The following is a 13329-nucleotide window of genomic DNA, read 5'->3' as shown; positions in this document are numbered from 1 at the left end:
TCTGCTGCCCTCAGAGAAAATGAGAGAGAGGTGCAACCCATGGTAGGTGACAGCAGTGGTTCTCATCTTCTGACAGAGGTGAGGGACTTCCTGTGCAATGTTTCCTTTTCTTCCTAACTTGTTAGTATTGTACAAAATGAGTGACATGGGCATTGCTGATGGACTTAGAGCAGTTGGATTCACTGGAGAACACTTTATGGAGGAGGAGGGACACGGAATCATGAAGACTCGCGGTTCTGAAAAACTATAAAGAGTATCCAGTTTAACCACAAAACAAGCTTTTGAAACCCTTAACACTATTCCAGTCAGTTTCCAGTTATGTGACCTTGAGCAAGGGACTTCAACTCTCTTAGCCAGTTTCCTCACCTGAAAAAAAAAAAAAAAAGATAAAGCAAAGAAAACCTTACAGGTTTGCCATGAGAATTCAATGAGAAAACATGTACTCATGGAATGTATTAGGTACCCACAGTTTCTTTTGTTCATTTGTTTTGTTTTTAATAGACTTCATTTTTTAGAGCAGTTTTAGATTCACAGTAAAATTGAGTGGCAGGTACAGAGACTTCCATTATACCCGTTTCTGCCACTTTCCCCTGCCCCACAGAGCCTCCTGCATTATCAACATCCCCCACCAGTGTGGGACATTTGTTTCAATTGATGAACATACACTGAAACATCAAAATCACCCAAAGTCCATAGTTTACATTAGGGTTTACTTTTGGTGTGGTACATTCTATGGGTTTGGACAAATGTATAATGGCATATATCTATCATTACGATATTACACAAAGTATTTTCACTGTTCTAAAAATCTTCTGTACTCTGCCTATTCATCCCTCTCTCCCCACTAACCCTTGGTAGACATTGTACTGTCTTGATAGTTTTGCTTTACCCAGAATGTCATATATTGGAATCACATAGAATGTAGCCTCTTCAGATTGGCTTATTTTACCTAGCAATATGAATTGAGGGTTTGCCCATGTCGTTTCATGGCACTATAGCTCATTTCCGTTTAGTTTGGAATAATATCCCATTGTTAGTTTGTTTGTGCCAAAACTTATTTATGCACTCACCTACTGAAGGATATCTTAGTTGCTTCCAAGTTTTGACAATTATGAATAAAGCTGCTGTAAACATCTGCATGCAGGATTTTGTGTGGATATAAAATTTTAACTCGGTGCTTTTTAATGAGAAGCATATCTGTCTTTACTCCCACAAATTCTTCCCAAAGTGTGGGATCAGTGCAGCCAAGATGCCCAATTTACAGCAAAATGCTCTTTATTAATTACCCAAGAGGCCATGGTGGCACAGCAAGTAAACAATGTACTACAAATCTGTTTACATCGGTTTCTGCAGACATTTTAAAACAATTAAATTGTCAAGGGCGCTTGGAGACAGAGCTTTGCATTTTAATGGGAAATGATTAAATATCAGGCGTTATTGCTTTTGATGTGTCTGGGCTCTAAGAGGAGGACAGAGTATTGATTGGGGCCTCCAGGAAGGGAGGAAGCTTATTCAGCCTGCTTGACCACAATGCAATGAAAGCTTCAAGATCTGTGACTTCTTGGGCTGGGATTAAAGGCCACTCACCAGACAGTTAACTGGATTTGTCAATATCTGTTTAGTTGGACTATGCCTGTAGGGGCAAATGATAGATCATGACTTCAGAGGAGTACTTTTAGTAGATGGGCAGAGAGGGAATTGCTTGCTGATGCCATCTATTGGAAAAGGGTGAGTGACACAGCACTGAGCACTGACCCCAGTATGGATTCGATCTGGATTAAAATCTTCATAAAAGAATTGAAAGCTGCCCATGTAGCCCCTGCCTATGTTGACTAATGCAAAACTACACCCTACGACCTACGAATATGTACGTGTCACAATTATGGCAGCCACACAGGCTCAGGCTTTAGTGCATTCACCATTTAGGATACACCGTTCTCTATTGAGTTCATTCATTCACGGGTGCTTGTCAGACTGCATGTGGTCCTTACCCTCTAGCCTCTTATAGTCCAGTAAGTGAGGAATCATGTAAACAGCTTAATGCAATCTAATATAATAGTTCAATGATAGAAGTTTGTGTTGGGTGCAGTGAAAGGACCAAGGCGGCCTCAATCAACTTGAGAGGCATGAAGACTCTGGCAGAAAAGTCTTCCTAGGAAATGTCCTACTTGAGAGTAGGCAAAAGGAGAAGGGCATCCCAAGCTGGGGGAAGACCATAAAAATACCTGTGGAGGTATGAAAGAGCCCAGTGCATTCAGAGAACTCAGTCTGGTGTGTGGGTTTGGGAGTGGTACCCTGATTTATTGAGCTTGATAAATATAGACCTTTATCCCTAAGGCTAAGTAGAACAGGTGAATGCTACTGTCCTCTGTGCCTTTCTGTTGTTTAAAATCCTTCCATCTGTCCCACTACCCAGGAGTATGCCAATCGGAGAAAAAGGCATTTTTTTTTTTTCTGAAATGAACACACGTTTGTGAGAGCTGTCATTTATTTACAAAATCATGTAAGTTAGCTTAATCAGATTGCTTTACTTCATAACACTTGACCCGGATCAGCCACATTGATGATGAAAAGAATAGGGAGATCTGGAGTGCAAGAGAAGGTAGAAGCCTAGAGTACTGAGGGGACTGCCAAGACTGATAGGGGGTTAACTCCTGCAGTAGAGTTATAGCAGTTAGAGAGCAGCACAAAGGTCCTGAGTAGCAGGTAGGCCCTGGTGGCTGATAATTAGTTTGGGGTCAAGAAGAGAAAGGATAGCAGAAACAAATTTCACCTGCCTTGCAATTTGGCTCCATGTCAGCCTTCACTTTGTTTATTTCTGTGCAGTCTAGACATCAAGGATTGAGTTGCTGTCATCCCAAGGGACCCCATTCCCAACTGTGCTGACCAATGCAGCCCCTGCAGGGCCATAAGGAGCTATTGCACAGCTGAAAGAGAGACCGAGTCTCTTGATTAGACCTGATAAGACCACTCATATTGAGATAACTTAATTTTGTCCTTTGGAAAGTGCCTTTTTTAAGAGCTCTTACATTGGCCAAGAGACACTGCCTCCATATTAGGGTTTGCTATTTTTGTTTGAAGGAAGTTGGCATCTCTCCTGTATAAGGAGTTCACTGAAGCCTAAATTCTTCCATTAGCCATTTTGGATTGCAAACAGGGATCTGAACATATATAACCATGTGCCTGGCCTGGGTACTAGCTCAGCTTCCCAGTCACAGGACAATGGGGAAGAGCCCTGGCCACACTCTGAAGCTGGTCATCTGCCCCTCTAAGCATGCCTGACTGGTTAACAAGTGGATTTTTAAGGGGCAGAACTGGCTACATAATTTGCAGGACCCAGTACAAAATAAAAATGTTCAAAAATTTGTCCTTTGTTCAAAACTTAATAATTTTAAAAAGATGACAGCAAAGCATGACACCAAGTGTCGGGTTCCCCTCAGAGCAAGTTCCTGTGTGCACAGGACACGCTTTCAGGAAGCCAGCCCTACTGAGGAACATCTCTTTGGCCCATCTGCATTCTGAGGGCTTCTGATGTTTAGGCCCCTGGGCTATGGGCAGCTCGTGAGAGTCGGGGAAGGATGTTTAATTTTGAGGCCAAACGATTTTTTTCTATCCTCTGCCTACTGCTGAAATCCCAACCTACAGCTAAACCAATTTCGCTTGAGGCTGGATCACTTTGGGAGGGGCTAACATTTGCAGCTGTCTGTTACACTCTTAGTTTTGGATGGAAAAATGGAGGGAGAAATCACAAGGCGATTTTGATTATGCAGAGAAGCTTAAGGGAAAAAATTATGTAAGTTTATGAAGTGCTTTTGGATATACATAATCTTCCTTTCCATATAGCACTGAGTATGGGTGGTGGAGCTCAATAAATATAGCTCCCTGTGGGTGTCAGTAATTCTTCAATATTCATTGATACTGACAATATTCAGACCTTGAGACAGATTTCCTTTCGCTCTGACTCAAGGGAAGTTTACCCAGAGCCACACAGAAGGAGAATCCAATCTGTTCAATAGGAAAGACTCATTTTCTCCCAGAATAACTAAATTTCCCTTTGCATTTGAATTTTTTAACCGAAAGAGTGAATAAGGCAAAAATAAAAAGAATGGCAATTGGTTTGGGGTTTCACTTTTCCTTAAAATTTTGATTCCTATATTAACACTGTTGAGTGCTTCAGTAACGTGTATGATATAATGCTAAAATAATCTTGCTTTTTGTTATAATTAGCTGAAAGCCTTGTTATAGGCTGCTAGTAGATCCTCTGAATTTTTAACAAAGGACTTCGATATGAAAATATATTTTTTGGCAAGAAACTCAAAATTCAGGTAGAATTTCAACATTTTACAAGTAATTGTTACAGAGGATTGAGCAACTGTAATTCTTATAAATGTCTAGTTTGCTTGCAGCATTTTCTCTTCATCAATAATTCAATTTCAAAATAAAAGACACATTTTCTACATCCCAAAAGCTAGTGGGGAACCTTTCAGACTACAAGATTCCTGACAAGATTCCTGAGAAGCGTCTACCAAAAAGGCAGCTAGCTCCAAAAGCGCCTTTAATGCGCAGAGGGATCTTGTTACAGACCATTTTTCGTAATTCTAGAAGGCAAAATAAAATTTTCTGCTTGGAAATAATAAGTTTAAGCAAATTGTATGGGCGAAGCTTATATCTGAGTCCAAGCAATGGTCTGATTATTGCCAGAACAATACCGCTACATGATGAATCATTAATGATCTGTGAGAGTCATAATGGTCTGTCACTAATGCCCATTAATGATCTCTCTATACCGCGAGTATGGGCTTGATGCTTCTGGCCAGTACCTTGGAGAATACTTTAGAAATGCCTTAAACTTTCTCCCTCTCCTCTCTCTGTGTCTGCTTCAAATGTAGACAGCAATTGTCTGGGTAGGAACAGCTTATAAAGAAGCATGGCTTTGTTAAGGAAGTCGTATTCAGGTAAGATTTATTTTAGCAATGTTTTTGAAGGACATAGATTTGATAGCTTATCTTGGGCATTAATACCTTTGTAAAAATTAACAAAATTATGCCGATGATCTTTCTGTTGAGATCTTTTCTTTCTGGATGGGACAGGGGCTCTTGAGTGTCCCGGTACTCTATGATATTTGACTACTGAGCATAGACTCTTGGAAAAATGCTTCCTTTGTTTTTTTCTAAGAGGAATTTGGGGTATTAATTGTTATAGAAGAGTGAATGTGTGTATCTGTTTATCTAAAGCCCTATTTGTGTTTAGAGAACCACCACGATGCTGGCTGATTCAAGAGAGATTTCCTACCTCCAGATCTGCATTTACTTTATGCTTAAAGCATAAAACATTAATTTGAATTTCTAAAGGAAGAAAAAGAGAATTATAATTGGCTTTAAATGTATTTTGCTTTAAGTTTGGTGAAAGGGAAGAAAGGGAAGGCAACAGAAAGATAAGGAAAGGTGGACACAATTACACATTAATTCTGAGAATCTTATTTAGGTCTGTCTTCAGGGAAATCAAAGAAGATAGGCACTCCATAAAGTCTAAGCACAACTAGGAAAGGATCTGTTCCTCCATGGCGGCAAGGGAGATGCCGCAGATAGCTAATGGAACCAACGCCCAAGAGCCTCTGTCTCAGGGAGAAAACAAGATGAGAGAAGATTACCAGAGCGGCTAGTTAGAAACCTCTGAGAATACAAGACAGGGATTCCTTTGGAGGGTTGAAACCACTCCGCCGGCTACTTTTTGATGAGAAATTTTAGCATGTAACTAAGTGGAAAATTAATTACATATTTTCTTGGGAAACTTTTTGCCAGTCTGCCTATTATCTGAATGAAGTAGCCTCATCAAGCTAATGCTTTTATTGAAAACCTTTGCACTTCCTTTAACAACGAGCTCGAAAGGATCCCAGAGAATGCTAACGCCTCTGAACGTTTTATTTTGCTAGAGCATTTCATCCAAGTAAGTGATTACTCTTTGCAGTTTTTGTTTCTTCAAAATCCTTCCCCCTGTCCAGAAACTGCTAAGTAACATGTGTTTATTAATGGAGTTAACTAGGATTAATAGGCTTTCCGTTCTGAGTATCTGGCAGGATCTCTTGGACCACTTGGAGTGGTCCCGGAGCTTCTGCAAATGAAGGTTCGGATTTACCTGTTATGTTGCATGGGCATTGTCTATTTGCTTATTTTCAATTGCTCTTCCCACAAAAAGGAGAAAAAAACCTCATTTGAATGGTCAGGACATCAAAGGCAATATTAGTGATGAAAGTCATTATAGAATTTCTGAAGTCGGTTCAGCATTTCATTTTTTGATTATTCTCACAATTCATGCTTCTAATAAACCCACCAAAGTTTCCACCTGTCAGATGGGAGACAGATTTTAATCATCTTTAAAGGAACGAACTACCGACTCTATGCCCCTTATCTCAGGATATGCTACATGTAGCAGAAATGTTTAAACTCATCGCTCTGCTTGTAAAGTATGCGAGTGAAACCCGTACATTAATTCTTTGCTGAGCAAGGTCTATGACACAGGCAGTTCTCACCAAACAATTATGGCATTGACATGCGCATGCATTAATCGGAAATGATCAAATTGCAATCTAAGCTGTTTGGTTAGATTCAAACATCAACCTACTTTATGCTTATAAAAGACTTCTGGATTGATTGATGAAATGTTATAAATAGACATGTCTTTTAAATAGATGTATGTTCATGGCAAACCAAGCCCCTTTGCAGAAATGAATTCAAATTATGGGGCAGATTGACATGACTGGGGTTTCTCTTTCAAAGAAATGTTAAAAGTACCTGATGCAATATAAGGCAAGCTCCGAGTCCTTGGTAGCACAGTGCAAATGAGACCAGAAGAAAGGATTAGGCAACCAAAGAAGGGCAAGTCCCAAGAAAAGTCATGTAGTTTATTTCTTTGCCTTTAGGCAGGAAAACACTTCACCCCTGGTATACAGATGAGACTGTCCCAGCCACTGTGCCTGGAAGCTCTCTAAAGAATTCATTTCAATAGCTCTAAAGGCAGAAACATTCTCCCGAAATTCTCCATTGTTCAGTTAAGTCTGATGCCTCTTCTTTTGTCCTCAAAGAACAGACAGTAGTTGTGCGCTGTGTAATCCCTCACAGGCGGAAGCCCTCACGATCGTGCTTTTTTTAAGTAAAGGAATCTGAGTTTCTTTAGCCTACTCTTTTAGTCTTGTTTCTAACCAACTCTATTTTATCTCACACAGCTACTTCTCTTAAGTGTTTTTGTCCTTGCTGTACTTGCTGCTTTCTGCTTATCACAACTACATCTTTCGCTTTTCAAGGTCCCTTAATGTTTTTTTTTTCTGTTTCTGGTTGGTTATGGGCCTTTTCTATTCAGTGGCCTACCTAGTAGTCAGTATATTCTATTGACTTAGAGTTTTGAAAAATTAGAACACATGAAGACAGATTTTCCTCTCTTTGGGCACTATAAGAAATAACATTTATTAATTGTTTTCTTATTGATAGTTACTCAGGAAATTATATATGTATTAATTGTTTTTTATCAGTAATCACTTAGCCCATTTGCGAGGGATACAGATGTGTACTTTTAGCTGTTCCATAGGTCACTCATTCCAAACATTGAGGCTATTATCACCAGGGCATTGCCTCACAGTGCCTTCTCATGATATGCAGTTCGGACTGCCTGACCCTAGGCTTAGTAGATACTCAGTGTTTGTTGAATGAATGAATCTATCCACAATGGCTGCATTGAACACTCAAAACTATTTCAGTATATTTGCTTTGGACACATGATTAAACAATCTAAGCTGATATAAAACTTAACAGAAAGACTTTATTCATGTTGTGTCTTTAGAATGTATAATGGAAGTCTATATTGGCCTTTTGCCATTTGCTTTCAAAACTGGAGGCTTTGGAGTTGTGAATACTATTGGAAGGGGAGAGGTCTTGGGTAATAGGACAATTCATTCAAGCAGTTAAGTTCTTGTGAAGGAAGGAGAGTATCCACAGGAAGCAAGTGCCTCTTGGGTAGACAAGGTTCTGTAAGTTTTCCTTGGGGTATCATGTCTGAGAACAAAAGGTAAATGTGCCATAACTTTTCTTTTAATTCCAGTAATGCCACTGGGCATGGCCTAAAAGTTTGAGCTGTAGACAGAATAACTGTGTTTTTATACAACTAAATCGTTTCCAGAAAATTATATGTAAATCAAGTCCCATTTGAAATCCACATGGGGTGTGTAGTAAGGAAAGAAGTCTTTTTGTGAATGCTTTTATAAAATGACTTATTTTATAATATACATGTTTAAAGAATTACTCTTTATCCACTTGAAAGTCTGAATTTCTTTATACCAAATGAAAACATGATATCTACATTCTGTTCAGAAGGAATTCTTTGACCAGGGCTGAGTAAAATAGTGCCTCATTTGCGAGAATATTAAAAATTTTAATCTGCTTACTTTATTTTGCAAGTTTCTGCATAACTTACTAGTGTTTCTTAAAATTTAGCAGCTGTTATCTGATATGACATGATACTATTGCCTTCTAAAATAGAATTTTTTAAAAGACCTTACTCAAAGCGAGTTGTGAATAACAGACATGGTCATTTACATATTTAAAGAGGGTATACGCTTGTCTCATGCACCCAAAACTCTAATTCATTATCTATGCCAATTCTCTATATCTAGTTCAACATGGACCTGCGATGTCCAAATATTGGCTAAGAATTATGATTCGGGAGCCTTTCCTTGCATGACAAGATGGGTGTTATTTAGGTATCTACTAGGGCTCCAGAGGAATCAGGATTCCAGATATTTATTACGATTCTCTTTGGTTGGTTAAGTGTATGAATCTCTGTGTAAAGACCAAATATGCTGGCATTCTTTGTAATATTCATTGTTCCACTCAGGCCTAACTGTGTAGTTGAGTAAAAAGATATTTTTCCAGCTCTAATACTAGATAATATGATAGAATATGATAAGATCTTCAAATGTCCTATTTATCATGTCCCTTCCCTATATAAATACCTTTCCTCACTTCACTCTTAATGCCAACCAGTTGGGGGCATGAGGTGATTGACTTTATTCTATGAGTGAAGCCCACAACAGTCTGGCTTAGCATATCTTTCTAGTCCTATCTCCTTCCTTCCCTCAAAGAACTGCTTCAGTCAATTCAGTTGCCTCCATTGCACCTAGAGGAATTTGTCTAATTCATTAGTGTGTACTCTGTACAGTGCTCTCTCTGTGATGTGCTACAAACTGAAGAAGGTGCCAAAATGGAAGAGCCATAGGCTTTGCTTTCCAGAAGGCACAGTCCGGTTGCCCAGCTAGCTAATACCAGACACACTGTGATGAGTGCTATAATGGAAATACAAAAAGCCACAGGGGAACGGAGCTAGGATAGATGCCTTCTGCTGGCTGGTTTTGGGATGGCCTCATTGAGGAGGTGTAATTTAACCAGGGACTTAAATGTGTGTTAGACTTTGGTTCATGTGCTCTGAGATGCATTTCCTAGCCTCTCTCCCAACCAAATAAGATTTCATCACCACTAGAATTCTCATAGTACTTACTAGCTAAACTGATCATTTTGACCCTCATTCTAAGCTCCCTTGTATTGAATGAACCTTGTGCTCATTTCCCTTATTGGATTATAAATTCCTAGAAGACCACATCCATATTCAGTACTTCTATATATCTATCTAATCTATAACACAGGACTAACAACAATAGTAACTAAAAATAGTAACTAAAAACAAACTTTTGATTGAGTCCTGAGAATTCCTTGACTTCTTAGTTAACCACTGTTACACAGTAATATGCCAAGATAGAGAACAAAACTAGTCAAATTCACAGTTACTGAGCTAAACTAGACTACATCCAAGCTGTGAAGATTCTTTTTTGCCCTTTTTTATTCACTCATCGAATATGCATGGAGAACCTACTATGTTGCCTGCAGTACTGAATAAAACATGAAATATATAGTCTAGAAGCAACTCAAGCAGCCTTTTTGTTCTGTTTCCCCTAAATCAGATCATAACCCTGTCTTATAGATCTTCACACTCCAAAGACAGGGAATGGTGAACCCAAAGACAAGAAGTAAGTTCTTTTTTTTTCCTCTCCACAGTATTTTATTCTCTAAGTATGTGATCCACTTGATCCTTTTTCTTAGTCAATACTTTCCTTGCTCCTCCACATTATGAAAAGAGGCTTAAATAATCACCTTAATGGTTAGGCTGTGTGACCCAACAGTTGCCATTTGTTAAGCATTAATTAGAGGGCAGTTCCTAGTATAAATGCTGTACAGGTAGAACTTAAATTCTTACAAAAATCCTGCAAGGTAGATGAATATTTTCCTAATTTTACTACTGAGGGAACTGAGGCTCAGAGAGGTTAAGTAATGAGACAGAGTTCCTCAGTTAATGAACATTAGAGCAAGTCTTTTAAACAGGTCAATGTAATATCATACTATCTCAGACATAATAGAATTTGAGCAAATGTTGCTTGTTGATTGGCTGATTATTACCATTCTGATTGCGAGATCTTTATATATTTAAAATTCCAATGTAAGAGGTTGGTAGTCTTTGGTTCTTGTCAATCCCAGGCAGATGTCTTTATGTTTCAATAGCAATTCTATGAATGCTTTATGCTTAATAGAAGCAAAACTATTGTTTTATATGATATAATTTACTTTTCTTAAACACTTTTACATGAATATATATTGATAATTCATCTAAAAGGAAAATTTAGAACCTCAGTTAAAGTTATAGTTTCTGTCAGATACTCAGTTTCAAACATACAACTAAAAATTACAACATCAAGTCATCTCAAGCAAATAAAATAATCTGATTTTATAGACATGCGAAAGCTGACTCATAACATTCATAACTCATGAAAATATCCAAAATCACATTTCAAGCATAGCTTCAGTGTTGTTTAACTACACTATTTCTATATGGGAAAATTCTGTATTTTGAGCTGAATATTTTGTAACCCAGCTGTTCCAAACTGTAGTGTATGCCATCAGTATCCTCTGTGAAACTAGTTAAAATTGGAGATTCTCAGCTGATTTGGTTGGGATCCAAGAATCTGCATTTTAACAAGTACTTCATATGATTCTGGACCAGAAAGACCACCCATAACTCACTTAGAGAAATCCTCTTGAAAGTATTCTCTACTAATGACTCCCTTCCTAACCTTCATTGATGTCTTTCCCTCACCAGCCTCTCATATCCACATGCAAAAATTGGAAAGTATATTACTTTTTAAAGTTCTTTTGCTATTTAGGTATAATTTGCATTCAGTAAAGTGCTCAGATCTTAAGTAAACAGTTTGATCAGTTTTAAGAAGCAACCACTGAACTTATTTCTATCATCATAGGTTTGTTTTCCCTATTTTAGAACTTTGTGTAAATGGAAACATGGAAACATTATAGTATGTGCTTTTTGTGTGTCTGATTTCTTTCACCCAGAATAATGTTTTTGAAATTCACTTATGTGTCTGCGTTATTGGTAAGGCATTACATTTTAATGCCGAGTAGTAGTCTATTAAATGAATATGCCAGTTTGTTTCTCTCATTGGAGGACATCTGGACTGTTTCTAGGTTTCGACTACAATGAGTAAAGCATTTGTATACAATTTTTACAAAATTTTGGTGGACATACACTTTAATTTGGGCAGGGGGAGACAAACACCTGGCAATGGAGGTGTTGAGTCATAAGGTTGACATAAGTTTAACTTTTAAGCCACTGCAAAACAATTTTCCATCACATTACACTCCCACCAATAAGAATTCTGAGGATTCCAAATAATCACCAGCATTTGAGGTTGTCAGTTATTTTCTTTTCATTCTACCTATTCTTGTGTGTTTATAGTGGCATTCCATTTTGATTTTAATTTGCATATGCCTGATGAGTAATGATGTTGAGTGCTTTTTCATGCTCTTAGTGGCTATTTACATATCTTCTTTATTGAAGTATCTGTCCAAGTGTTTTTCCTGTCTTCACTGATTTTTTTTTTGTCTTATTGACTTGTTCACAATAGCCTCTCGTTATCTTTTTAATGTCTGTAGTATCTCTAGTGATGTCCTCATTTTCATTTATTATATTCATATTTTGTATTTTTTTTTCTTTTTTAAAACTGTCTTGCTAGTGGTTTAAAATTTTGTTAATCTTTTAAAAACTTCAACTTTTGGCCTTGGTGACTATCTCTTTTTTTGTCATTGATTTCCTTTCTCATTTTTATTATGTCCTTCCTACTTATTTGGGATTTAGTTAGTTCTTTTTCTAGTTACTTAAAGTGGGAATATAAATCATTTATATTACAACTATCTTCTTTTCGAGTAAAGGCAATTAAAGTTATATATTCCCCTATAAGAGCTACTTTAGATTCATTTCATTTTTTGACATATCACACTTTAATTATCATTGAATTTAACCTCCCTTTTGTATTTTTCTTTTACTCATGACTTTTTTTAAATGTGTGATACTCAATTTCCAAATATGGGGGATGGTCCTTTTATATTCTTGATGCTGATTTCAAACTTGACATTTTTGCTGTCAGATATTGTTTCATTTTGACCCTTAGAAATTTCTTTAAACTTGTGTTATGGCTGAATTTATAGTATACTTGGTGAATATTCCATTGGGCCCTTGAGAAGAATGTCTTTCCTGCTATTGGTTTATGTAGTGTTCTATAAATTATATCAAGTCAAATTGATTGACAGTGTGCAATTCTGTATTCTGATTTTTCTGTTTGCATATTCCATCAATTCTTTAGAGATGAATATTGAAATCTCTATAATTGTGGATTTATCTGTATTTTCTTTTATTGCTATCAATTTTTGCTTCAGGTATCCAGTACCTTTGTTAGTAGGTGCAAACACATATAGGAATTTATATTCTTGATAAATGACTATTTTCTAATTTAAATTTATTTTTTTAACCTCTGGTAATATTCATCACCATGAGGTCTTTCTTACAATATTAGCACAGCCACACTATTTTTGTTAGATTTAGCGTTTGCAACATGTATATTTTCCATCCTTAGATGTTTGTTTTGTTTATATCTTTATGTTTAAAGTATGTTTCTTGTAAACAACATATAATTCAGTCTTCGCTTTTCTTCCAGTCCTCAAATTCTACCTTTTAATATGTTTAGACAATTGTTTACCATAATTATTGATATGTTTGGGGTTAAATCTTCCATTCTGGTGCTTGATTTCTATTTATCTAGTCTTCTCTGCATCCTCCTGGTCCTCTTTTCCAGCATTTATTGGGTGAACCAAATATTTTTTTCATTTTATGTTTTTGTATCATTTTTAGCAGTTTCATAAGATTATGATATGCATCTTTATCTCT

At 37.2% G+C, this 13329-nt stretch overlaps 1 protein-coding gene across 2 annotated transcripts in view; it reads left to right on the top strand.

The window, feature by feature from the left end:
• Positions 1-13329, top strand: part of FGF13 (fibroblast growth factor 13) — a 472409-nt gene that overhangs the window by 373681 nt on the left and 85399 nt on the right. Inside the window, exon 1 of one of the 2 annotated variants that reach the window (XM_011377605.1) lies at positions 4847-4955. The exons of the other annotated variant lie outside the window; for it this stretch is intronic. Coding sequence (XP_011375907.1) covers positions 4928-4955 — 28 coding nt within the window. The 5' untranslated portion in view covers positions 4847-4927. Of the gene's footprint in view, positions 1-4846; positions 4956-13329 lie in introns of those variants that run through there. 2 annotated transcript variants of the gene reach the window in all.

Source organism: Pteropus vampyrus, unplaced genomic scaffold (assembly GCF_000151845.1).
Source record: "Pteropus vampyrus isolate Shadow unplaced genomic scaffold, Pvam_2.0 Scaffold318, whole genome shotgun sequence".
In the NCBI taxonomy this organism is placed as follows: domain Eukaryota; kingdom Metazoa; phylum Chordata; class Mammalia; order Chiroptera; family Pteropodidae; genus Pteropus; species Pteropus vampyrus.
This window is presented reverse-complemented; position numbering and strand designations above follow the sequence as displayed.